Source organism: Geotrypetes seraphini, chromosome 16 (genome assembly GCF_902459505.1).
Source record: "Geotrypetes seraphini chromosome 16, aGeoSer1.1, whole genome shotgun sequence".
NCBI classification, from domain to species: Eukaryota; Metazoa; Chordata; class Amphibia; order Gymnophiona; family Dermophiidae; genus Geotrypetes; species Geotrypetes seraphini.
This window is the reverse complement of record NC_047099.1, coordinates 42,902,208-42,929,958: the sequence shown is the minus strand read 5'-3', so window position 1 is coordinate 42,929,958 and position 27,751 is coordinate 42,902,208. Positions and strand designations below refer to the sequence as shown.

The window sequence follows — 27,751 nt, the reverse complement described above, 5'->3', positions numbered from 1 at the left end:
GGTTAGAAGGAAAAGTGTGCCTTTTTGCAGATGATACCAAGATTTGTAACAGAGTAGACACCGAAGAGGGAGTGGAAAATATGAAAAAGGATCTGCAAAAGTTAGAGGAATGGTCTAATGCCTGGCAACTAAAATTCAATGCAAAGAAATGCAGAGTAATGCATTTGGAGATTAATAATAGGAAGGAACCGTATATGCTGGGAGGAGAGAAGCTGATATGCACGGACGGGGAGAGGGACCTTGGGGTGATAGTGTCCGAAAATCTAAAGGCGAAAAAACAGTGTGACAAGGCAGTGGCTGCTGCCAGAAGGATGCTGGGCTGTATAAAGAGAGGCGTAGTCAGTAGAAGGAAGAAGGTGTTGATGCCCCTGTACAGGTCATTGGTGAGGCCCCACTTGGAGTATTGTGTTCAGTTTTGGAGACCGTATATGGCGAAAGACGTAAGAAGACTTGAGGCGGTCCAGAGGAGAGCGACAAAAATGATAGGTGGCTTGCGCCAGAAGACTATGAGGAGAGACTGGAAGCCCTGAATATGTATACCCTAGAGGAAAGGAGAGACAGGGGAGATATGATTCAGACGTTCAAATACTTTTGAATTCTTTATTTATTGGATTATTCATTACAATATCTTTGTAACAAACATACATGAATGAACACAAAAAAAATACAAAATGTAAATTCCCAAACGGGAATTAAACATAATATATGAGGAAACTAATTCAACCGTATCCTAGTCCACATTAAAGCTGATCGCCAGTACAAATAAAACATCAAAGCAAATCTTTCTGTCTACCATCTAGGAACAGGCAAATGGCTATTATATGTATTATACATCATCCTCCAAAAATGAACTAAATATAAGGAATTAAACTTTCAACAAAGGTTTATCTTTAATAAAATCTTCCACCTGGGCTGGATCAAAAAACATATTTATCATTTCCATATGAAATCAGGCATTTACATGGAAATTTTAAAAAGAAAGTAGCTCCGACTGCCAAAACCTTTGGCTTTAGCTGAAGGAACTGTTTCCTCTTAAACTGGGTTTGTCTAGAGACATCTGGAAAAATTATCACCCTTTGACCACAAAACATCTCTTGCTTTTTCAGGAAATATAATTTCAAAATATCTTGTTTCTCAAGCTCTGTCTTGAAGGTCACGAGAAGAGTTGCTCGTTTCTCAATTATGTCCTTAGATGACTCCAAAAACTGTGATACATTCAAACTCAGGTGATACTATTCTATCCATTCCACCTTCCTCTACCTTTTCTTTGGAATCTCTTGAAATGTAATATAAATTATCGACCTCAAAGGTCTCCACTTTATTATAATGTAATATCTCCCTCAAATACATTTTCAAGAGTTCCATTGAAGAAAGGTAATGTGTGGTAGGAAAATTTAACAAACGGAGATTCTTAACTCTAATAGCATTTTCCATTTTCTCTAATTTAGCATGTAACATCATACTATCCTTTATATTAGAAACAGCACTAGCTTGTAAATTACCTACTGCCTGATCTAACTTTTCAACCTTTACAGCTGTTTCTCCAATTTTATTATTTTGTTCTTTAATTTTCACAGTTACATCAGATGAAAATTGACATAAGTTCAAAACGGTTTTTTGTAAAGATGACTCTATTCTGTTAATACTAAGCCAAACATCATTTAGAGTGATCACTTTATCCCTGGGGAGAACATCCGAGCTTTGCCCAGTAATCATCTGCACTGGGGTTAGTTCTTTAGTTTGCCCCAGGGACTGTCCTGAAACCTCCAGACCAGATAATGACAATGATTGAGGGGAAGAAGAAATTATTCCTTCCTTGAAAGGGGAAGGAAATTCTTCTAACCGTGAGGAATATGATGGTTGAGGAGGTGGTGTTGGTTCCCCAGAAGATAAGGAGACAGCTTGAATATTAAAAGTTACCTGTTCCTCAACAGGAGGCAAGATAGGAACCACAAGATGGCGATCCATCGGGCCTGTTGTTGCAGCAGATGGTATTGCTTTAGCTTTCCTCTTGCCCATGCTGAAGAATCGGTAGTCCTGCTCCCTGCTCCTCTTAGGCTCCGAAGGGGCTCAAAAGGGGCAAGCCCCTTTAGCCACGCCCCTTCAGCTCGCGACCCGGGACTCGCAACCGCGGGCCGCGTACCGCGGCTGGACCGCTGTTTAAAGGATCTCTCAAGGACCCTCTCAGCTGGGAAAAGTCGGGCAGCAGCGGGACTGCCTGTCCCGATGGAAACAGTGCTAAACAGCACTAGCGACAGGCTCCCTCGGCGGCTGGACCACTGTTTAAAGGATCTCTCAAGGACCCTCTCAGCTGGAAAAAGTCGGGCAGCAGCGGGACTGCCTGTCCCGATGGAAACAGTGCTAAACAGCACTAGCGACAGGCTCCCTCGGCGGCTGGACCGCTGTTTAAAGGATCTCTCAAGGACCCTCTCAGCTGGGAAAAGTCGGGCAGCAGCGGGACTGCCTGTCCCGATGGAAACAGTGCTAAACAGCACTAGCGACAGGCTCCCTCGGCGGCTGGACCACTGTTTAAAGGATCTCTCAAGGACCCTCTCAGCTGGAAAAAGTCGGGCAGCAGCGGGACTGCCTGTCCCGATGGAAACAGTGCTAAACAGCACTAGCGACAGACGACGTTCAAATACTTGAAGGGTATTAACGTAGAACAAAATCTTTTCCAGAGAAAGGAAAATGGTAAAACCAGAGGACATAATTTGAGGTTGAGGGGTGGTAGATTCAGGGGCAATGTTAGGAAATTCTACTTTACGGAGAGGGTAGTGGATGCCTGGAATGCGCTCCCGAGAGAGGTGGTGGAGAGTAAAACTGTGACTGAGTTCAAAGAAGCGTGGGATGAACACAGAAGATTTAGAATCAGAAAATAATATTAAATATTGAACTAGGCCAGTTACTGGGCAGACTTGCACGGTCTGTGTATGGCCGTTTGGAGGAGGATGGGCTGGGGAGGGCTTCAATGGCTGGAAGGGTGTAGATGGACTGGAGTAAGTCTTTAACAGAGATTTTGGCAATTGGAACCCAAGCACAGTACCGGGTAAAGCTTTGGATTCTTGCCCAGAAATAGCTAAGAAGAAAAATAAAAAAAAATTAAATTAAAAAAAAAATAAAAATAAAAATTTAAATTGAATCAGGTTGGGCAGACTGGATGGACCATTCGGGTCTTTATCTGCCGTCATCTACTATGTTACTATATGTTACATCATTTTTTTTTTTTTTTTAAGGAACACAGTAGCGCTACCTCTTCAGAAGCCAATGTAGCTGTACCAACAATGGGGTTACACAGGAATTACTAGGTTGCTCTTAACAATCTTGCTATTTTGTACCATTTGTAATGACTTCAAGGCAGCAGCTGGGAGAATCCAGTAAATGACATTACAATAATCAAAGCACGGTAGTATCAAGCCTAGAGTACTGTAAAGAATTCATCATCAATCAGTATGTTTGCAACCTCCAAACCACCCTCATTTTCTGAAATGCTGTCCTCACCATTCTACTGCTAGGGGACTGCAAGGGAAAATCCCTAATTACCAGACCTCTGGTTTCACAATTAAAAGTATGCCACTTGCCCTGCTGGTACTGTCAAATTAGTATCACAGGAGACAACAAGAACTTCCAAGGGGTGGTGATGTAGGAGCGACTTGAACTCCACACTTTACCTTGATCTAGCCATTAAACCACAGCTGTTCCCAGAACTAAGTAACTTACAGAATGCATGCGGTCCAGGACAGCGAAACGATTCCGAGCCACCCACACTGCAGTCAGACCCGAGGAACGCTTCCCTTCAGGAGCTGCAATAAAATAGAAAATAAAAAAACGAGGCTATCGATGAGCAGTTATTTACAATGAAGTTGCAAAAAAAATTTTACACAGTAGAAAAAGGGGCCAGCTCAGTGACAGTGCTATGCGCTGCCATATGATGATCTGATTCCTTAGTTGGGGCTGATCGAAAAGCGGAGGTAGCAGGAATAGCCTTAGGGGAGTGACTTGGTTATTAAGTGTCACACCTGGGGCCAAATTTAGAGTCCATGATAAAGGAGTTCTGGGAGGACCCTGCTAAAAAAAACTCCCAGTCTCAAAACCATTGCTGAAATAACCAGATTTGGAGGTGTGGTAAAGAGGGACGATTAACCTCAACCCATAGGCGGCTGCAAATGATCTCTCCTAATACCAGATCACTCTTACCATCTGGATTCTGGGAGTCTGTGTCCTTGGGAATGGTGTAAAGGTCATAAGTGCTGTTTTCCACATTACTGGCCCTCTGCATGGAAAGAAGATCCAGAAATATAACCAGAGACTTCAGGGTAACTCAGAAACAGTTGTCATCGGGCATGCCTCTTGAAAGAAGCCTGCAACTCTGAATCTTTACATTCTAGAACCAATTGGAGTTGGGGCAGCTCAGGTTCCCCCTCCCCAGAAGACTTCTAAGGGGGCTTGATTTAGAAAAGAGGCTTTACATATCTTTCAGGACTGAAAGGACACCCTTTCTCCTTGCCCCTTGTATGTTAAGAAATGTAAGCTCACTCTATCAACTCTGTAAGCTCCCTAGGAATGCCCGCCTTGAACTGAAAGGTATTGGCGGGATAGAAAACTGTAATCTAATTTATTAGGATCTTACTGTACAGAGCAGGACAGCATTCTCAGCAGGGTTGTATGACATGTTGAACACTGGGAACTTGGAACCACTGGGGAGAAAAAAAAAAAAAAGGCATGAACAGATGAGAAGAGAAACCTCCAAGCATACGCTCAGGTGACAATTTCTTTAAAAGGCCTGATGTATTGAGATTACCACTGCCACCAGTACTATAAATTGCATCCAAAAGAGGCTATTTAGAAAAAGGTTCTGCTTTTTTTGGGTGGGAAAAATGTTTACTAGGTCCCATGTATTATCTTTAAAATGTACCAGCACCAGCTAGATTCTTTGAAACATCTGAATGAATCTGGGTTTTAGCTCCATTGTTAGCTGTTAGATTCACTCTTTAAATCCATTTTTCATACTACATACTTAGAGATACTTTCTACATATGATAAACATACATACATATTTTACAAAGTAGTATCATCTGATTGGTCTTTTACATTGTAAGCCGCCCAGAAGGCTCTGACCCTAACTTGGAAACTTGGTGTTGTGTGTCCATCGACTGGCAGATGGAGAAAGAAAATGTTCTTGATAATTTTCTTTCCATTAGTGCCAAAAGATCAATCCAGAGACTTGTGAATTATCTTCATCTCAACAGCAGGTGGAGACAGAGAGAAACTAGAGCTCTGTTACATAATCTGCTGTGCAGAAGCCTCACTTACTTTATTTTTTTTTTTTTATAACAAAACAGCAGAGACAGAATGAAAAGATAGGAAATCTCCTGCTACTAAGAACCCAAGTTGGCATTTCTTTCTTTCTTTTTTACCAGGTAAATAGCAATTTGTATAGCATCTGCAAACAACCCTCAGCTCCAAACTGCAGAGGGTAACAGAACCTCTACACACCTGAGAAAGTCAGAGCACTCAACCCTAATAATTAGGGAGGGCCTCTTGATTAAACCCCAGCTCCCCTCCCTTGCAATTGCTGGTCTTGCAACGCCAGCAAACCCTGCCCTCTTTAAAAGCAGCAAAAAAACAACAGGTCATATAGGGCATCTAACAGAAAGGAGGAGCCCATCTCAATCTTAGACACTTCCTGGTCAACCAGACCCCAATCATCTGATTCCCTATCAAGCATACAGGGTCTAGCAACTAAACCTCCATAAATGGCTGTCTGCACTACCACATCAAAGCTCTGTTTTAGTAATGCATCCATCCAGTGATCTTGAGGATCTCTCAGAGCCATGCTACCATCCACAGGAATGGTATTCTTCTTAGCAATGGCAAGACAACTGCATCCACTATAGGTGGCTTCAAGGGCTTTCTATCCTGATCAGGAATAAGATACAGACGGACCATGGACCAGGCAATTTGGAACAGAGCATCTGAAGCATTCCACTGTGATCTGAATGACATCCCGAATGTCCTGATGCATAAGGAAAGAATAAGAGGACATCTGGATTCCCTTCAAAAGGGAGCCAGCCATAAAGGGAGCCTCCTCAAACTTCAAGAAGAAACTTGAGCAATAGAAAATGACACGGGGACAGAATTTGTCCCCATCCCCGCGGATAACAGTGTGAAAACATCCCATATCATTCTTTAGTGTCTATCTCAACCTCAGTCCTTCTACATCAGCTTTCTTCAATGCAAGGCTTGAGAATCAGTGGCTGGGCCCATTTTGACTGATTCTTCCCTCTCTCCTTAAAGAATGACACAGAGATGATTTCCCACAGTTAACCGCAGGGACAGGGACAAATTCTGTCCCCATGTCATTCTCTAATTTTTTAAAAAAATATAATTTATATTCTGCATATCCTACAATTCTATGCGGATTACAAATTATTCAGGTACTCAAACATTAAAGTCTTGTAACTCCTCCCGATGAAAGATCCTCACCACTGAAGAATCTTCCCCAGGAGGCAGATCTTCCATGCATTCCTGCTCATGAGTAGGAAAATCGTGGCTCAGAGAATCAAGATCCTTAACCATCCAATTGCTATCAGCCTCAACCTCCCCCTTCAAGGAGACACTTTTGTATTTTTTTTTTTTTTAATCTCAACCTGCTAGCTGATGAACACAACACACACAATGCTTGGGCTAATCTGGAAAGAATGCTAAGAATTGAACCTTGAATACAAAAATAAAGCACCTCATGGATGCCGTGTCCACAGCAACACATAAAGCAGATAGCAGCCAGCATCCCACTCACCTTCTCAGCTGCATGACGGCTACATCTTTGGAGCTGTTGAAGTCCAGTTGTCGCAGGAAGCGGTCTTTAACATAGTAGAGTATGTTGCCATGGACGGCATAGGCAGGGCGTTCACGCTCCAGCTTAAAGACAATCATACCCCCATCATGACCTGGGAAATGAGGTGAAGCCAGGTCAATAAGGAGCAATTCTGATGACAGCAGCAATGAGCACTCAGCCCTACAGCAAGCCACAGCATGTGCATATAAGAGTACTTAAGTGACTATGAAACTCCATTCTGAATGGTGCTGCCCTATAGGCTTCGTGAGAATGGTTCTGCTTTTGCATGACGCACTGAGGGGAATGTCAGTTGGCTACATAAAGAAAATGGCACCTACATAGTTAACACCAATTCAAAGCATAAACGGGCCGCTATCGAAGGATTGTTAGGGCCACCAATCACAAAATAATCATAAAGAGAAAGTGGAGATAAACAGGCTTCAATAACTTGGCTCCCAGACTCACCGAGTGACCAATGAAGCCCGATCATCGCGAGTCTGTGAAAAATCTCAAGGCTTTGTTGCTTTTTAATCATGCTTGGGTTAAATGTTCAATTTTGGGACTTAAGAGTGAAAGGGAGAGCCAAGGACAATGGAATCAGGAACTTTGGTCCTACTGTCAAATGCCTGTCCATAGGGCAAGTACTCAACGCACATCAGACGCACATCAGGTGGGAAGTGACACAATAATGTCTATTCCTGAAGCATTAACATTTATAATATATAATAGAGCTGTACCAAATAGCATATTTTACGATTCAGCTGAATATAAATTATGAAAATTATTTGGCTGAATACCAATAATGGGGATTTCGCATTAACATAAATAATAAAAGAAGCAATATGAGATGAACTGTTTTTCAGTAAAGCGTTGGATTATTCATAATCAAATTTAAATCACTATTTGGCCAAATACGAATAATTATGTATTCAAGATACTATTCGGGGCCAAACCGAATCAAATACAGCCCTAATATAAAAACATACAACATTGCTATTTGGATGATAAAGTACTATTCAAATGCACTACAATGAAGCTGAACATTAAAATAAACCTACACAGCCTAAAGGAAGCATTTTTCTTCCAACCATTTAGAAGAGTATCTGGGCTAGGGACGGCCAAGCAAAAAAGACAATCAAGTGAACATTCAATCACGAGTCATTACAAGGTCTTAATTGCTGCTCTTCTTGCCTTTAGTCCAGTCCAGCACCTGGTTGACAGCCACAATCCTGGTTTCACGTTCTATTATATTTGATGTGCCGCTTGCTTGCCCTGCATCGGGAGCATGGAATATTGCTACTCTTTGGGTTTTGGCCAGGTACTAGTGACCTGGATTGGCCACCGTGAGAACAGGCTACTGAGCTTGATGGACCATTGATCTGACCCAGTCAGGCTATTCTTATGCTTACTGAGGCCTAAGCGGTTGCCATACAAATTTCACAAGAATAAAAAAATAGGGGAGATGCACAGGGATTATTAAGAACCATGGAGAGACATACTTGACACAAAAGAGTATACTTCATATTAAAATAAATGGAGAGGGGAAAGAGGATGCTAAGGAAAGGAAAGGCTTCGATATCATGTCGCCTAGCTACAAGACTTAAGAGGCACAATCGATGCTTCGATGAGCTGCATTTTATAACAAAGGGCATTCTTCCCACTGCTTGAAGTTCTCTGTCAGACAGAATTTGCTGCAGTAGATATTCCAAGATGCTGAAGAACTGGTATTTAATATATTCTTATAACAGAAGAGCATTAACTGCAGGAAAGAACTCGGAAGTAATCTTCAAGAGAAAATTGATTGAGGCGTCATACCATTTTCAAATAATCATTGGTTTGCAGTTGCTGCTCTGTGAACAGCTCTTTACCTGCAGCGAAGAGGTTGAGGTTGGTGTGGGCAGCGAGTACCCAGAAACGATCATGGTCCCTGCGGAAGGTCTGCACCCCAGTTCTGCAATGAAAAAGGAAGGGTTAGAAGGACAGACCAAAGGAACCGCACTACCCACTTCTCTTCCCTGAACACTGCATTTTTATAACTGGCATTATACAGAAATTAATCTCTCGCACTTTTTTTTTTTCTCCCAACTACCTGGGTTCTCTCTTCCACCATTTCATAACGCCTCTTAGCCTAGCCACTGCAGTCGAAGGAGCCACAGACCACAGCTCCCTGAGTCGCCTCATCGTTGCCTTCAAAAGGATGTGAACCATCTCCACAGCATCCCAGACCCATCTGACCCGAGGGACAGAAGCTTGACCTTTCAAATAAATCTGGGCATATGGACAGGTCAAGCATTGCTTATAATTCTTTAAAGATGATTGGTTCTTGAAAATTTCTCCGGCATTAATACCTCCTACTACAAGGAGAATGAGAGGATTTAGCTTGAACTATGGATGTTGGAAAAATCTGAATCTAAGATACTCTGCGTTACTGACCGACTAAAGTCTTTTCCAAGTATTGCAATACTGTATGGCTTTTTTTAAATTGTTTAGTTAGAATGATCCTACATGTGGCCTCCTCTGAAGCAGCTTTTTTTTTTTTACTGCTCCCTCTGTGAGTTTTTCAGTTAAGGGCTTTCTTCTTTTTTAAATATCCTCGAAAGTTCATTACTACTGGGTGCATTTATAATATGGCGTAGTTGGTTTTATTTTTTTCAGTTTCTTGGAAATTTTCCTCTCTATATTTCAGGACTAGCTAGAGATGTAAGGAATATTTGTTTTCTATATATGATTTCCTCTTCTCTACTAGTGTTTGCTTGGGTTGATTTATAGTGTCTTTCAAAATAAATTATATTCAAAGGCGATGGCCTGGTGTTTTGCTTCCACCCACCCTTCTCCTGCCAGGGGCTTCAGGCATTCTCTAAGGAAAGCAGTCTTGCCACATAATGCACTTTACGTAAAAAAAGATGGCTTCCTAGAGGGTGGCAAGATCAAAGTTCTAGTTTTCAGCAATTCTACATTATACAGGGTAACAGAGGAAAAGGTGGTTAGTTGTAGTCCTGGAGCTCACCGCTTAGACATGTCCCATACACGGATGCTCTTATCCTCAGAGTTGCTGAGGATCAGCTCCTGGCGGGGGTGGAACACGGCACACGAGACATTGTTATAGTGACCTCGACAAGTGTCCACCTCCCAGGCTTTTGATTCTAAACCAGGAGAAAAATAAGACAAAAAAGGCCTGAGGTTTCTCTTACAATAAAAGATAAAATTCAGCCCACTTCCCTGCTGTGGCTTAAAACAACCCAATAGCTGCTGCTTAGACAATATCATTGATAGAGTTTATTTTGTCAACAGGAATTTAGCTTGCAGGGTGCACCAATCATAGATCTAGCAAAAGACAACTTTACATATACCAACAAATGGACCAATAGTGCAAGCAGGCTGTACCCTAATATTTCCAACAGAAATGAAACAGGAGGCACCCCAAGTTAGTCACATCTGTGCACACAAAAAGATACAGCTAAAGATGATTATCATTCAGAGGTCATTGCATTGGCTTACCGTTCATCCTCCAGATCTTGACTTGCCTGTCGTCTGCCCCAGACACAATTAGAGGCATTGTGGGATGAAAGGCGGCCCAGTTCACACCACGGTCATGTCCCTGCAGCAGAGAGAGCCCGTTTAAGAAAGGATACTGGGCTTAAGCATAGCACAGGAAAATGGAAACCTTTTTGTGGTTTTGGCTAAAATGTGTGGACAAGAACCACAAATGAAGATGGAAGACCAAGTCCAATATCATACACCTGACTCTGCTCTAAGGTGAAGCTGCCAAAACAAATTGTCCTCTGCAAATTATGGGAAGAGAATTAAGACCTCAAGCACTTAACAGTATAAAGCCTGGGACCTCTATCCAATGTTTTAGATACCGATTCATCCCTACAATAGGGCTCGACTCAGTTTACAGAAATAATTATAGGACATGGAAAGAGTATTACGTTACAAGCTTCATCATTTATAATCACTAATTTAAAACAGAAAGATCAGTTAGGAATTTCTGAAACAGATAAGTTGTCAAGGCTTTCCGAAAAGTGAATAGAAAAGGGAGAAGTCTAACTTCTGAGGGAAGTTCATTCCAAATTTTTGCAAAAGATCGGCATATATTGCCTCAAGCTTTAATACCTTTAAAAGAAGGAAAGGCGAGTTTGTATTTATAAACGCCCCTGAAATTTGATGGCTGTTGGGAATTGAAAGAGATAGCAACCAGTGGAGAAAAATATCCCATTCAAGATTTTAAATATTACGCTGGCACATTTAAATTGGATTCTCTGATAAACCAGGAGCCAATGAAAGGCTCATACAAGGCACAACAGCCAAGAATGCAAAACTATAAGAAGTAGACTTTAGCAGATGAGAATGTATTTCTTTTATTATTAAATGCTAGATATTTTTCTCATACATTGCACTTTTTGACACAAGCAATATCACTTGATTAATATGTTTGTATTTGTAATTGTCTAAATTTTAAAAAAACTGTATTTAAGTAAAAGGAAAAATTGCAGTAAAAACCAAAAAATAAACAACAAATTATTGTAATGAATGAATATTATTTTTCCCCTTAACTATGCATGCCCAGGGAGGGGGGAGGTAGATTTTTGGTCTTTGTATAAATGTAAGGAATGTGGGGATAGGGATTAATATATGTTTTCTGTGTTTAAAGATTGTTATTTATTAAGGGAGGGGGGGAGGGCGGAGATAAATTTTGAACTGGATTTTTACAGAATATTAAGTGTTGTATCTGAGTTTAAAATGTTTTTATATGCTGATAGACTTACTGTAAGTTTTTAAAAATGAATAAAGAATTAAAAAAAATAAAATAAAACAAGGTAAAAAAAAATGTAGAAATCTCTGCAATTTCTCAATGCTCTACCTGTTTTGCCGTGGCATGCTGCCTAAGTTACAGCTGAAAGCATACAGTACCTCGAGCACGTGCTTCACCACTGCATCTGTGGTCCCAAATAGATCCACCCCGGTTATTCCCCGGATGTCTGACTCCACGGCTCCAGGAGACAGGTTCTTCTTCCTCAGGCCTTTCAGGCAGGAATAGCAAGGGAGGAGGAAGCGCAAGGTTAAGTCAAACAGAAAATAGTCCTGCTACTAGAGCTGGCATAGGGAAAGCACTGCGACATTAATCAATGAGAGTGTAAGGCAAGAAGAAAGACGCCAGGAGCTTCTTGTACTCTTTCAGTGTTCTCCTCCTGCAAAACTGCAAGGTCATTCTGGGCCTGGGATGTGAACTAACCTAAGTTTGTACCTGATACAATAGAGGGTTAAGTGGCCAAAAGAAGAGTCAGTAGGATTCGACCCTGGTCACAGCCTGTGGCCAACATGTAATAAGATCTATTGCACAAAACTTATTAGAGACATTTTGGTCTAGGTTCCGTAAAGGACTTCTCACTATCTAGATCCGATTCTATAAAGGACGCCTAACTACTTAGATGCTTCTAGACTTGCTGAGCGCCATTCTCTATAGTGTGTCTGTGCATTATAGAATCGCGCTCAGATGAAAGTCTAAACACCACCTAAATTTAGACATCCTATACAGAATTTACCCCTTTATGTCTGACATTTTAAACTACCCCTTAATTGGTTATCATTTTGGATGCCTCTAAATTGGTTTTGGCCCAGCAAGTTTCCTCATCCTCCTTTTGGGATTCCAATTCTATTGGCCTTTATACAAAAACTACCCAACAGATTTATATTCTCTCTCCGCTCAGACATTGTGGCCAGAATTCTTCACCGGTAAGGGGGGGGCACACAGGCTGTGGCACTGAAACCTAGCAAGTGGACCCCCCTATCTTTGGCTACTAGGTGTAACCTCTGTGCAGTGACTGTACTCCCTTCAACCCATCTAGATGTGCACTATTCTATATTGCATGGCAAATAATTTATAACTTGAGGGGGTGTGGCTTCGGTGAACTTGAAGTTATAGAATATCCCCATGTCAATGCCAAAATGCCCAAAGTTGAACACCAGGTGTTAGCTGGCATAAGTGCCAGTGCTCAACTTTTTAATTTCTGTTCACTGGATCAGCGTAGATACCCGCCATGTTTAAGAAGTTTTCAACTTTATATGGCCATGCCCTGAAGCAGCACCATTGCACGAAACATGCATGTCGGCGTTGGGTGTTCTGCTGTTCCTGGTATCAGCTAATGTCTGAACCAGGACTTCAAAGATAAGTCTTAACTAATCCATTAGTTTAAGCCTAAAAACTGGAGTTTTGTATAAAGAAAATAAATTATAAATAAGATGACTACAGAATAAGAATTCTAGACTCAATGGTGTATGAGCCTATGAGGAAGCGTTAGCGGCGAACAGCTCCATAAGTTGATATTTTGTATATCTGGAGTGCCGCTTCTGATGGCTCTTTAAACACTAGCTGAGAGATTTCCCGAGGACTGAGCTCCTTTGGGAAAATCTGTACTATAGCAAATCTGAATATTTGTTCAGCTGGTTTAAGTGGGTGCTCAACTTTCGGCATGCCCTATGTATGGCGCTCAGCTGCTCTGTGTTGATGGTTTTTCGCACCAATATTTCAGCGCTATTTATAGAATACTCTCCTGAGTGTATAAGAAGTTTGAAAAGGAAGAATGAATTTTTCACCAAAGCCCAGATATACCTTACGAAGTGAACATTTGTCCATCCTGTACTGTTAGGTCACATGCACTGCATATATTGTTTTGAGTGAAGTCCTAAATGCCTTGCTCCTGGTTTGGGGAAGATATTTGCATAGTTTGTCAAATTGCTCTGAATATATTTTTTAAAAGCACAAGGAGCTCCAAGCCAGGAGATACTTGAGCCTTTGACAAGATGCAAGACGATACTGAACGACAAATGAGAAATTTCTGCTGTGACTGCACGGATCAAGAGGATAGGAGGACAAACAAGGCCAGGATGAACCAGCTTCCCATGAGTTTTTACAGGGGAGAGTGTGCAACAAAGCAGCTGTAAACAGAATTAATGCAAAAGCGAGATGAGAAAAAGGAAAAAAAGGCATATACATATAAACAAGGCATTCTCATCAGCCAACACTAAAAGGATGACTATAATAAAGGCAAGGCATGCTTAATTTGCATCTCAAGCTGTAGAAAGAAAATTGATTGATAAGCTTGATTTCAAGATACAAAGCAAGAAAACCACAAAAGAGAACTAGTAATTTTAGTACAAGACAGTTCCTCTGCTAATAATTACAAACATACCATTTATTTACTTCTTGCATGGATTTAAACATGGTTGAGAAATGCTATGGTAGTAGGAAGCTCGTAGCAAACATGGTTATGACCTTTTCTGTGCAGGCCACCTTTAGCCATCAATAAACACGACAACGCAAGTATTAGAAGTACTGTTAGGGCATACTGCAGTCCCCTGAAAGATTCCCATCACTCCACAGGCAAATGAAGCAGTGAGTGACTATGAAACCAGTCAGGTTTTTGTTAGGACATAAGCTTTAGAGATTTCCATGCTGTTTAATGCTGCAGGCAATTAACATAAAAATGCCACCATTTCTCTCTCTCTCCCCTTGAAAGGAGACATTTCTCCAACCCCTTCTGCCAGCTAAAGGGAAAAAATTTAGGATCTGGAATAGTTTTTGCTTGCAGACTATTGATAACTGTAGGACAGGGCAGATCTGATTAATACCAAGCTTCTTCAGACCCATAGCACAAATTATCTAATTCTTAGCCCTTCCATCTCCCTTATTTAATGAGGATCAGCTGGAAGCCGTTTGTGAACCAAACGCCCAATGTAATTGTAGACAGGAAGAGAGAGAGAGAACGGGGAAGAAGGTGTAGCTCAGATAAGATAAGATGGACCCCATGTTGGCAGAAGAAGAAAGGGGGGGGGGCAAACAGAGCTCTTTGCCTTCCCTTGCCAGCACTGCCTTCTACTGCTCACAGAGCTGGTCATGTCTGCTTGTGCACCTGAACAGAGCAGAAGGGTACCCCAACGAAAAACTGCAATGATGAAACGTCCAAAGCCAAGAGCAACAGAATCACTTTTATTCAGAAATTCTGATCCATTCCTGTCATCTAATTTGTCTACTTTCCCTCTTGGGGGGGGGGGGGGCTGCTGTCAGCCTGAGGCCTGTTAATACATCTTCCAGCACAAGCACCAGGGTCACCTAGAATTGAGCTCATTTGTCACAGTTTGACTTTTTTAAATAAATTGCTTTTTGGTATACAATTTTTGAACTGCTAGTGTGATACAAATTAAGATGGTTTACTGCCAAAATAATACACTGATGAAGTGATTTACTGTATTTTTGTTATATTGCTTTATCAATGTATTATTTTGCAGTAAACCATCTACCAAATAGCAACCCATTTGGAGAAATACCCTCAGTCTATGGTATGGGAAACAAGACAGGTTTATAGGCGTGTAGTTTACCAGTCCTAAATGCGGATGTTTTCTCCTTGCCATTCCTCTCAATCAGCTTCTGAATTCAGGGCTGGAAGTGACGACTTAAGGGCTGCTAAATAGTGCTGGATTCAGCCTGTGTTCACTGCTCATGGACCCTGAGAATCTTTTACCCTTTACCCCTTCCAATCTTTCTGGGTAAGAGATCAATTACAGTTTCATGTTGTTTTACGTATTACGTATGTATGATTGACAGACTAATGGTCCATCCAGCCTGCGTCATTCATTATCAATTCATGATTAAACCAATACGGAATGTGGTACAAAATGCTCATCCAGTCCTTCTTTGCCATTTCTGGGACATAAAAAAAAAAAACCAACTTTAGAAGGCTGCTTGGCATAGTCTTTTATGTTTCAACCACTGGAATTGCCGTCAAAGCCCTCTTCAGCCCATTCCAATCTGTTAATGGCCAAAGACACATCGATGGAATCCAAGTCTTCCAATGCTCAAGCTCTAACAACTTATGCTAATGAGTTATGATATTGGGGAAGGAAGGTTATCAACAAAGGGCAGTAGTTCCCTTTCAGGACAGTATTCCTAATGGATACGGTCAGTCATTGCAGTTTCACGCTGGGTCTTACCCACTGCATACCCTCTCAACCAGGGCAGCTCACCAGAAATATCCCAAACGCGAACAGTCTGGTCCAGGCTGGCTGACACCACCAAGTCTTCAGAAGGATGAAACTGGGCACACATCACATAGTGGTTATGGCCTGTCAGTACACTGCAGATGAGAAAAGAAAAAAAAAATATATGTGTACAATGTTCAGCGATTAGAAAAAACAGATCTCCTAATTCCGATCTCTTAGATCCACTATATGAAGAATCCTATGCTGTAAAACCTACTTTAATACACAGGGACTTGAATACACCCCTCTGATCTAAGCTACAAGCCCTAAAACCCCTACCTGATAGAACCCCCCAACTTAGCTAGCCTATTTCATCTCATCACACCCTGATTTCACAAACGAATGCTATGTAGGCCATAAGCAATACGGAATATCCCCCTTTGGTGCCAACTTCAAAACACAAAGCGTCCGTTTCTGTAGTGTTTACCAGACACAGGTCCTTGACTGCCAGTTCCAAATTCGTATAGTCTGATCATCAGAAGCACTCAGGATCCAAGGATATTCCTAGAAGGGGAAAAAATAATAATTAGTGGAATAGAAACAAACCCCTTGAACAACAGATGAAGGAAAGCAGCTAGCATTGAAGTTCCCGTATGGCTGTGATTCACAATTTATCAAGTTCTAGACAGAAAAGCAAAAGCAGGGAATGAAACTTCTGAAGGAACACATTTCTGCTACCTTCTGAGCAAACCACCTTAAATTTGTTGCTTGCCAGACACACACAATCAGCCAAAACCAGGACACTTACAGAAAGAACAGCACAGACATAATTTTCTACCTGTACAAACACCTAGAGTACTTGTTAGTTTTTTATGGACAAATTTCCAATGCAGAACTTTCACTAAGAATTAAAAAGAAATTATGCTGGGCATAAAACACAGCAGAGTTATGGATCTGCAGAAGAAGTCTGAGTGCCAATGTGAAAAAAATCTGTCTGCAAGGTCTGGAAAGCCAAGAATCCTAGGCAGAAGCCTTCACAGAAAGGAATTCTGCCATGCAGCAGATAAGACACTGGAAGAACGAGACCAGAGACTGTGAGACTCACATGGTGAAAGAAGGTGGTGCGAATGTAATCCAGGTGTCCAAGAAGAGTAAAGAGACAGCGACGTAGCTTGTAGTTCCAAACCTGCACAAGAAAAGATAGCCATGACAGGGCACCATTCTCTGCCTCTCTTCGAACACAGCGAAATGACTTGACAGTTCACTTCTAGCTCATAATTCTGTACATATGCTATTTAGGGATGCAGAGGAAACAATGTGTCATACATCTGAAGTGTTACAAGGAAGGATCCCAACAAGTCTGATGCTAGAATAAGGGGGATGACGTATCCTCAGGATTGTGGAGTCAGAATCATGGGGTCAGAAGCAATTTGGGGTGGAATCAAGAGTTGGTAAAAACATATCGACCGACTCCAGCTTCAAATTGGAAAAAGCATTATAATATGAATATAAAATGATACATTTTCCATATGTATCTTCAATACTTTAGATCCAGAACAAAAAAATTTAAAGTCTAATATCAGTAGGAGTCAGAGAATGGCAAATCATGGTGGACCGCAGTTTAACCACAGGGAAGAGAAAAAATTGGGTCGTCTACTGCTGGGACAGGAACAAGGCCTTTTACCATCCTGTGGGAGCGGTAAAAGGTCTTGCTCCCCTGGTAACAAACAAAAATTACACCTGGGTCAGCACCTATGTTGGAGGGAGACTGGAGCTGGAGTTAAGGGAGAGAGATTTTGGACCTGCAGAGAGGAGAGAGAAGGGAATGGAAAGAGAAGATGCTGAGCCAAGGGGATGAAGGAAGTGAAATACGGAACACAGCAAAGGGAGGGAGGAAAGAGTGAAAGACATATTGGTGTAAGAGGGAAGAACCTGACACAGGAAGATATATGTAAAAAAGGGGGATATGGTGGACATGGATGAGGGCATAGGGACAGGGACACAAAGGGGAACACTGTATGGAGATGGTAACTGGACACAGAGGGGCAATGCCAGACATGGGAGGGTTTACGGACACAGAGGGAAGATGACTAGACATAGAATAGGAATGCAGCAAGGAGATGCTGGACTTAGGGGGGCATAGGGACACAGAGGAGGGGAGGGGATGCTGGACATACAATGATGATGATGAAGGCAGGGAGATGGACACAGGGGAAATACTAGAAAGGGAAGAATAGGAGACACAGAGAAGGTAGATGCTGAACAAGGGGAAAAATACATACACAGAGCTGGAAGATGGAAGGTGAGCTTGGAGAAAGAAGAAATGTCAAATGGGCAGGAGACCCTGGTGAGTGTGTTAAGAAAAAAAGACAACCAGAGATCAATATGATTTGAAAAATAAAATGACCAGATAACAAAAAAGGTAGAAAAACCACATTTATTTTCTATTTTGTGATTAGAATATTGGATTTGAAATATGTATCCTGCCAGGATTGGTATTAGATATAGCTGGGGACCACAAAGCCCACTAGCAGGCTTAGGACTCTCATTAAGAAAAGAGAAGATAATGAGAAAATCTGACAAACAAAAATAATAAAAAAAAACAAACAAACAACTAGTTAACAAAATACATTTTACACAGCTGCACTCCAAATTGAATTTGGAGGATCTTACTTGTAATATGATGATCAGTAAGCTCAAGCTACATGAAAAATGAAGACAAATACTTTTTGTGTTTCTTCCTTCATGCAAGATTCATTGAAGCTCAGTTAGCAAAAACGCGCCCAATCTTTAAGCCTTCTCAAATCAGAGAGGGTTAAAGAGGAATTTCTGTTTGTCTTTGTAAGATTGTATACCTATGTTAGTTAAAACCAAAATTTAATTTTTTTAAAAAAGTGTACATATTTAAAACCTCTTATGCATTTTATTCACCAGTCTGTTCTTCCACGCGCTGTTGTCTTGCGCGCATTTGACTATGAACCCTGTTCTTCAGGCCTGTGCCACATCATTACCTTGATTTTGTAGTCATCTCCTCCAGAAACAAACAGTGGTTGCTGCTTGTGGAAATCGATCCCTCGCACAGGTCCTAGAAAAGACAGAACTCCACTTTTTCAATGAAAATTATACCTCCTTCTACCTCCCCTGTACACCCCCTCTTCCCGTCTCTTTTTCTCTCCTCCCTCTTCCTATCAGCCTCCTTCAAATTGTATGCCGCCTTAAACCTTTTTAGGCATAGAACGACTCACAAGCTGTAGATTAGAACTCAGTTTTAGTGAAAATCTGCCAGCAAATTTGGGATACGTCTCAGAAACTGTTCTGGAACCAGTATGGCTATTACAAGACTTAGCAAGAACTAAATTACTTCCAATATGTCTCTTGGTGGCCACAGTCATTGATTCGATATGCCCAAAAAAGAGCTGCTATGAACGGAATCAAGCTTTAACTTTTTTTTTTTGACAAACAAAAGAGTCAAAGTTGAGAGTACTATTAAGGGGACCCTCTTACTGGACTGTATTAAGCAGTTAGCACAAATGAAAACCTGCCCCAATGCCACTTCATGCTAAGACAGCCAGTGCAATAAAAATCCTATGTTGCTTAGCCTAGGATGAAGTGGAGACTGGGCAGGGTACATATGGAGATTATGTACTAGCTGCAATATGCAGGTCACTGGCATGATACACTTTCATTCAATCACTCACCATCATGCTCATCAAACTTGTCAATCAAAGTGCACATGCGGTAGTCCCAGAGCTGGATCACACCATTGTGCAAGCTGGTCAATATCCAGGGCCGTTTGGGGTGAAAGCTTAGGCCTAGAGAAGAAACAGATGTATGCTAACCAATCTGAACAGCTGTGGTCTCCGTTTTAGCATCTTCCTCCCATTTCTTTCTGTAAGTACTGCGTGCACATCTGCTCTTAACATCTCTTATCTAGGCCCTCCTGCTTCCGACTGTTAGTGTATAGGCAGAACATAAATGGCTGAGTTTGTATATATAAGGACACTGGCTAATCATGGCAGCGGCTAAATATTTTAAGACCACAATATTTTTTTTTGGGGGGGGGGAACAAAAAGTTTATCAGGACTTGATATACCATCTCTCATCACAAAACAGCAAGGTGGTTTATAATAAAAACAAATGGGAAATGCAGAAAGGAACATAAGAATAGCCTTACTGGGTCAGACCAATGGTCCATCAAGCCCAGTAGCCCGTTCTCACGGTGGCCAATCCAGGTCACTAGTACCTGGCCAAAACCTAAGGAGTAGCAACATTCCATGCTCCCGATCCAGGCCAAGCAGTGGCTTCCCCCATGTCTTTCTCAATAACAGACTCTGGACTTTTCCTCCAGGAACTTGTCCAAACCTTTCTTAAAACCAGCTACGCTATCCGCTCTTACCCCATCCTCTGGCAACGCGTTCCAGAGCTGAACTATTTTCCAAGTGAAACAATTTTTCCTCCTATTGGTTATAAAAGTATTTCCCTGTCTCCTCGTCTTTGTCATTTTTGACGGAGTGAAAAATTGATCCGCGAGGCGACGTGGTCGTATTCCTTCAGCCAACAGATGAGTCGGGGGGGGGGGGCTGTGTTTCGTCCTGACTGCGGGGCGGGGGAGACAGAGGGTGGGGCCTGGTCCAGAAGTCCTAGGACGAGGGATTGGACCACAAGAAGTTTTGCCCGAGCGCCAACGACTTCTGTATGGCTCTGTTGATCTGTGGCGCGGGGCGGGTTGAACGTGTGATGGAGTTTATGGCGCAGTGGTTGGATCTACAGCCTCAGCACCCTGGGGTTGTGGGTTCAAAACCCCGCGCTGCTCCTTGTGACCCTGGGCAAGTCACTCAGTCCTCCATAGCCCCAGGTACGTTAGATAGATTGTGAGCCCACCGGGACAGATAGGGAAAATGCTTGAGTACCTGACTGTAAAACCGCTTAGATAACCTTGATAGGCGGTATATAAAATCCTAATAAACTTGAAACTTGAGTTTATCACTAAGCCATTATTAACGCGCTAAACTGCCACCGTAGCGCGCACGCGCTAAAACCGCTAACGCAGCTTAGTAAAAGGAGCCCTAAGTTTGTCCCGGTCGGAGGGGGGGTGTTGGCGAATTCCCCCCCTCGGGATAGAAACAGCCAGCGAGGCCGACCCCCCCCCCCCTCCCTCACCTTTCACGCGCGCAGACTTCGTCTCGAACTTGGTCAGCATCCCGGCAGGGCTCGCGCTGTCGCCCCGTTCCAGCGGCTCGTCCACGTCAGCGCACCGGAAGCCCGCCCCGCGCACTTCCGCTCCTGCGCGTTGGCCGCTCCTCCCGGCGCCAGCGAGCTCGGTCGGCAGAGGGTCAGAGCGTCTCCTTCCGGGCTCGTGAGAAGCGGAAGTCTGGCGGCGGCAGGATGGCGGGGAGGCTCCGCGTCTTCTTCCCGCTGCTCTTCGGTGAGTTCCTCTGGAGGGGGGTTTTAACGGCTCACTCTCCCCCCCCCGCCCTCTTTTCATCCAGTTAGTGGGAAAAAAACAACAACAACATAGCAAGAGTGAAAATGCAGCGCAAAAGAAGATTTAGCTGCTAAAAAGTCAACAAAAACATCGATAAAACTAATAAAATTCACAATAAAAGGGCGAAGAGAATGCTAGGAATGATTAAAGAGGGGATCATGCCGCTGTGCTGGGCCGTGGGACGTCCAGCACTGGTCACCCTACAAGAAGAAAGACACAGAACTACTCGAAAGGGTCCAGAGAAGATGTTAAGGGACTGGAGGAGTTGCCGTACGGTGAGAGGTTAACCCTTTCAGGACCATAAGGATCGTAGGCCAATTTTTGTGGTTTTGACGACATTTTTATGGTAAAAAGGGCTTGCAGATGCCAAAAAATTGATTTTTTTTGTGAAATATCATTATTTTTATTTAAAAAAATCACACTTCTGGCTTATGGACAGTGTGGCAAGTGAATCTTCTCGTCAATCTAGCAACGACGCTAATGAATGAATGTCGGAACCAGTTTGTTTACATAAAGGCAGTATCATATGGAATCCGTACATATCAAATTTAGAACTGTAGACTATCCCAATCAAAATTGATAGGATTTTAAAGTTATGGGACAAATATGTCCCTTGGTCCTGAAAGGGTTAAGGAAACTGGGCTTCTTCTCCCTTGAAAAGAGGGGACATGATAGAAACGTTCAAGATAATGAAGGGAACAGACTTAGTAGATAAAGAAAGACAGGTTGTTCACCCTCTCCAAGGTAGGGAGAACGAGAGGGCACTCTCTAAAGTTAGAAGGGAAAAGATTCTGTACAAACGTAAGGAAGTTCTTCTTCACCCAGAGAGTGGTAGAAAACTGGAACGCTCTTCCGGAGGCTGTCATAGGGGGAAACACCATCCAGGGACTCAAGACAAAGTAGATAAAAGACAGGTTGTTCATCCTCTCCAAGGTAGGGAGAACGAGAGGGCACTCTCTAAAGTTAGAAGGGAAAAGATTCTGTACAAACGTAAGGAAGTTCTTCTTCACCCAGAGAGTGGTAGAAAACTGGAACGCTCTTCCGGAGGCTGTTATAGGGGAAAACACCCTCCAGGGATTCAAGACAAAGTTAGACAAGTTCCTGCTGAACCAGAACGTACACAGGTTAGGCTAGACTCAGGGCACTGGTCTTTGACCTAAGGGCACGATGGACCACTGGTCTGACCCAGCAGTGGCAATTCTTATGTTCTAGTTGTAAAGCGAACTGGATCTGACATAGTCCGTGTTTCGAAAAACACCTCTTCCTCAGGGGTCCTATGAAAGACAATAATATATCGTGGTGTAAGATGATGAGTATGAGAATTATGCTAAACCAGAAATGTAAAGCTGACATAGTGATTCAAAATATATTTGAACAACAATAGTGCAGAATGTGAAAAATGGTAGAGGAACAGTTGTGGAGAATAGATAAGCTAAACCTGATACGGCATATTCAAGTGAAATGTGGAAACAAATAAGAAGCCGCTCAAGGAATGAGAAGTCACTAAATGTGTGTTGGTGAACAAATAATGTGGGTGATATGTAAAGATGAAAGTAAAAATTAAAACTAGAGTTTAAACACTGAACAGGTGGCCATACGATGTGAACTTTTGTATGTCAGGCATGTAAAATGAACACTTGGTTGACTAATATTATAAAAACCGAAGAAAGGACTGCGGAGTAGAATGTACAAGGTACCGGAATCTTTATTTACAAAAAGACTATGCAAAATTGTAATCCTTAAAAATGGCTCTCATGTGCATGAATTAATGGACCCAACACGGTCTGTGTTTTGGAGTAACACTCCTTCCTCAGGGGTCCAGGATATCCAGTGTATCACATAGAGAGAATCATACGGGGAACAACGGTGTTGGTTAAAATCGTTGAAATTTTTGAATCGAGAGCGAAAAAATTTGTCTTCTGGGCAAACACACAGAGCAAGCACTGCGACCGAAAGTGAAAGGAATATTATTCCTCAAGCTCAGTCTTACTACTCTTTCAGAAAGTTGATGGAAACTTACTCAATAAATTTGTAACCTGATAATTGTTTTCATTAGTTGTATTTCCCCGATTTGTATTTTCACTGGTTGTACGCCTAGAACTACATGGTGTGGTGGTATACAAGAATAAAGTTGTTATTATTAGTGGCAGTTTCTAAAATGAAACTACCATATTTTTCGCTTTATAAGACACACTTTTTTGCCCCCCAAAAAAGTGGGTGGAAATAAGAGTGCGTCTTACGAAGCGATTATACCACCCCCCACCCCCGGCGGTACCTTTAAATTGTGGTGGTCAGTGGATGGCTGCCTTCTGATTATGTCGGGGCCCACAGTGCACAAGCGCACTAATGCCTGGGCCCGTGACACTTCCTAATTGTGCTGGTCGCTGCTAATTTGCTGATTACCATTCTCGTGAGAACTGAAGCTGCCATTCAGAAGTGGCTCACACAACAGCGCACTTGTGCGCCGCTGGCCCCGTCCAGCGATGCACCAACGACCAGCACAATTAGGAAGTGTCACGGGCATATTGAGCTGAGAGATTCAACGTATCCTCAACAATGACATCTAGATCCTTTTCCTAGGCAGTGACTCTTAACATAGAACCCAGCATCACACAAAGAATTATACCGTTTCTGCAGATAGAGCTCTGTTGATTAAACCCTCTGAATCTAGGAATCATGAAAAGCACGGTAGGATCTGTATTGCTCATAAAGTTTAACCTGTCACCCAGAACAGGGCTCCTTCCAAAGCATCTTGTGTCCTCTATCTGCTGAGGCACCGAATCATCTCTACCTCGGGCAAGGGTGTCTTGAAGGCTTCATCCAAACACAAACCATGCCCATTCTGTTTAGGCATGAGATATGTTAGGTTCAGAAAGTGTGATTTGACTTTGCATTCTCACCCCAGTGGTCTTAGCCACACCCCTTGAATTTTAAAATCAACCTGCATTTATAGCTTGTGTCCTTCTCTCTAGGCTTATGTTGGTGTAATTCCGTGGAGAGGAAAATTTACATTCCATTAAACAAGACTGCACCCTGCGTCCGTCTCATGAATGCTACCCACCAAATTGGCTGCCAGTGTGAGTGTATACTGAAGGGTTGAAAGTAAAATGAAATAAATGTTGAAGAAGCAAACCTGGAAATGCTAAATGCCAGCCCAAAATATTTAAAATCATCTCAAAACCTTAAAGAGATCTTTATGGCATACTGGAAATGAGTAGTGTCACTGTTTCAAAGCATTAATGTAGAGTGTAATCAAAAGTCCAGATATCCCTTATAGGGTGAAATGTTTCTATGTGAATAATTTCCAGGAAAACTGGATTTATTTACAATTGTGAGACCATTCGATGCTCGTTGTATGTAAATGTTATGTTGGTCTAGCAACATAGTATATCATCCCTACCTCACCCCCGATTCTATATATGGCAGCCAAATTTGTGCACATCCAAGGTGTCCATGCAAATTAATTAATAAGTCAATTAATAATTGGGTGTCAGTTAGCACCTAGAATACGCAGTTATAAGGCATGGCATGTAATTCAGAAGGAGGCATGGCCATTTGTTAGATGGCGGAGGAAGAGGATTGTGCTATATCTGAAATCATCTTTACCCTCTTGCAGCCTCTATGAATGGGGACACCGGAGTGATCCATGTAGCGGAGAAAGAACAGGACTTGAAGTGGGTGCTGGAAGACGGACTAACTCCCCCTTATATGGTTGTCCTGGATGGAGAACTTTTCACGAGGTAACAAGTTTTATTCACATCTGTTGAAGGTCATTCCCAGTGAGAGAAAGAATTTTAGGGCTTTCCCCATTAACAGGTTCTAGAAGACATTGTCAAATAGTGATATAAATCAGTAGCTAGCACAGAGAGCTGGGACCCTTAAAGTCCCACCTCTTCTTTCATGGGCAGTAATTTTCAAATGCATTTATGCATGTAAATTAACTATATTTTGCTCTCCCTCATGCCAGGGAGTTCAGGCCAAGGTAAAAGGAGAAATTAATACATTTTCAACTACACACATCATTTTTCACGAAAAAGAAGTGCAAAAATCTCTGGGTACTTTGTGCCTGTTTATATTCATTAGGACCTCTGAGGAAGGCATGTTATCCGAAACACGGACCGTGTCGGGTCCCTTGTATATTTTACTGCATTTTTTCCACTAATAAACAATGCCTGCATCTTGTACATTGCCTGCAGTTTGCTTGTTGTTTTTCGGTTACTTTGTGCCTGTAACATGTTTCAAAATGAAAATTAGCATAACATCCACGTGCAGACATGTCCCTCCATATGATCTCAAGTGCCTAATTTTCTTGTGCTCAGCCTGGAGTTGTAAACTCTTTTGGGGAAGGACTTTGCAACCCACAGAGTTCTTATAAGAGGACTGTGTATACTGTGATAGCCAGATGAAGAATTATCATTATTAATGAAATCCAAACCCTGCGAGTAATCGGTGTTGAATGCAAAGCCCAATCCACCAAATAATATTAATGTAAATGTTTTTGTACAGATCTGTGTACACCTGGGATGCCATAGGAATACTAAATGCATCCTTTACTAACCCGTAGCGTGGGTTTTAGGGCCGGCAGTGGCGGTAACTGCTCCAACGCTCATAGGAATTCTATAAATGTCAGAGCTAAAACCCGCACTACAGATTAGTAAAGGAGGGGGTAAATGTTGACTTATTCTGTCTTTTTCCTGTACATCTGTATGAGGTGTGCTCATTATCCAAAGCAAATGCTTGCTGCGTTCCCTTGTGCTTCTGGACCCATAATTGATGAACACAATTAATTCAGGAGCTGTTAACCAGTTTGATATCGTGAGTCTCTGAAGATGTATCATATCTGTCTCCATCTGATTATGTCTTGGGATTTTTAATGTTCAGAGCCTTGGAAAGTGCATTCTGTCTTGTCTCACTTTCTCTTGGGTTTTCTCTTGATGGCAGGGAAGTGATGGAGAAGTTGAAAATGACATCCCGAGTAGCTGGTGTGGCTGTTTCCAAACGCCAACCTTCCAAAGGCTTCTCCCCAGACTCAACGTGTCCCAATGATGGCTTTGGTAAGAAATGCTGCATTTTGGCGAACAGCATACAAGAACACGTGATCCATAATTGAAGGGAGTAGCCCGTACGGCCCTGTGGGTATCAACAAGCACCACCGTGTGATATTACGAAGACAAAATGTTTTACCATCGGATATGTGCTATTCTCTGTGTTGTTTGGATTTAGCTCATACCTTTGTCAGTTGTAGCCAAGGCAAGTTAAATTCAGGTCTAGTAGGTATTTTCCTGTCCCTAGAGCAGGGGTGTCAAACTCAAATCACATAAGAGCTGAAATCTAATTAACAGGCTAAGTTTGGGATCATTGCCGCGGGCTGGATTCGGCCCGTGGGACTTGTGTTTGACACATGTGCCCTAGAGAGTTTATAACCTTGTGTGTACTTGAGGCAAAGGAGAATTAAGTAATAAGCAGCAACAGTGGGATCTGAACTTTTGTCTTCCCTGGTTCTCAACCTGCTGCTTTAAACATTGGGCTATTTCTCCACTTTTTGAACATTTTGTTGAAAATTCAATAAAATCTAGCTTTGAAATATAAACATTTAAGATTCTGTCGGTGGAGACGATGTGCCTGGCCTATAGTTGTCCATAATGAGAGATCTCAGTAGTTCCAGGAGCCTTCACGAGTTCACAGTTATACAGTTTCTAATTGATATACCACCATTATTAACAAAAAAAGTCAAATCAAAGCGGTTAACAATAGATGAAAATCATAAGGAAATAATTTTTTTTTAAAACAATAAAATAAACACAGCAGGGCAATATACGTTGTACAATTAATACTAGACACACAATGACAAATCGAGGGCAGGAAAGGTTTCAAGAGGTAAGAACAGGAGGATAGGGGAAGAAAGCGATTAAAGCTTCCCCTCTTTTAGTCTTAGCATTTCGGTTCTAGCTGTGCATCGCATGATGCTGGATCTGAAAATGAAAGGGTTTCGTGAATTGCTCTTTTATTTCTGCTCTTTCTAGGCGTCTATAGCAACACCTATGGGCCTCAGTACGCTCACTGTAACTCAACAGTGTGGAATCCACAAGGAAATGGGCTTTCTTTTGAGGATTTCAAGTTTCCCATCTTCCTGCTCCAGGACGAAAATGAAACTCGGGTCATCAAGCAGGTAGTGTCCCGTATTTACAATATTCTCAGTAACACATGCACAGTTGTTAGCTGCCAGTTTGTAAAATTTCTAAGGATTTAATGGGAGGAAATAGGGCATTTGGTGTCCGTTCTCAGAGTGCTATTGTATTGAAGCAAGGCTGCTGAGTACTTACTGTGTTTCCTGTGTAGTCCTTTAAGTAACTTGTGACAGCCTTGGAATTTTCTATTGAGCAATAAAACCAAAGAGAAATCCGCTCTCGTCATTTCTTGGTAGTGCACATCACACTAGAGACATTTAAATA

General features: G+C 42.1%; 2 protein-coding genes across 3 annotated transcripts in view; one reads left to right on the top strand and one right to left on the bottom strand.

Moving 5' to 3' along the window:
• COPA (COPI coat complex subunit alpha) overlaps positions 1-21,232 on the bottom strand; it is a 34,473-nt gene extending 13,241 nt beyond the window's left edge. Inside the window, exons 1-14 of the mRNA XM_033923132.1 lie at positions 20,975-21,232; positions 19,513-19,626; positions 18,826-18,899; positions 16,920-17,000; positions 16,302-16,378; positions 15,860-15,969; positions 11,750-11,859; positions 10,334-10,433; positions 9,843-9,978; positions 8,704-8,786; positions 6,797-6,947; positions 4,628-4,694; positions 4,195-4,270; positions 3,718-3,800 (exon numbers count right to left, since the gene is read on the bottom strand). Coding sequence (XP_033779023.1) covers positions 3,718-3,800; positions 4,195-4,270; positions 4,628-4,694; positions 6,797-6,947; positions 8,704-8,786; positions 9,843-9,978; positions 10,334-10,433; positions 11,750-11,859; positions 15,860-15,969; positions 16,302-16,378; positions 16,920-17,000; positions 18,826-18,899; positions 19,513-19,626; positions 20,975-21,014 — 1,302 coding nt within the window. The 5' untranslated portion in view covers positions 21,015-21,232. The remainder of the gene's footprint in view (positions 1-3,717; positions 3,801-4,194; positions 4,271-4,627; positions 4,695-6,796; positions 6,948-8,703; positions 8,787-9,842; positions 9,979-10,333; positions 10,434-11,749; positions 11,860-15,859; positions 15,970-16,301; positions 16,379-16,919; positions 17,001-18,825; positions 18,900-19,512; positions 19,627-20,974) is intronic.
• NCSTN (nicastrin) overlaps positions 21,090-27,751 on the top strand; it is a 27,954-nt gene continuing 21,292 nt past the window's right edge. For both annotated transcript variants that reach the window (XM_033923134.1, XM_033923133.1), the window contains exons 1-5: positions 21,090-21,239; positions 24,272-24,376; positions 24,916-25,039; positions 26,241-26,353; positions 27,323-27,468. In XM_033923134.1, the coding sequence (XP_033779025.1) occupies positions 21,200-21,239; positions 24,272-24,376; positions 24,916-25,039; positions 26,241-26,353; positions 27,323-27,468 (528 nt within the window). In that variant the 5' untranslated portion in view covers positions 21,090-21,199. The remainder of the gene's footprint in view (positions 21,240-24,271; positions 24,377-24,915; positions 25,040-26,240; positions 26,354-27,322; positions 27,469-27,751) is intronic.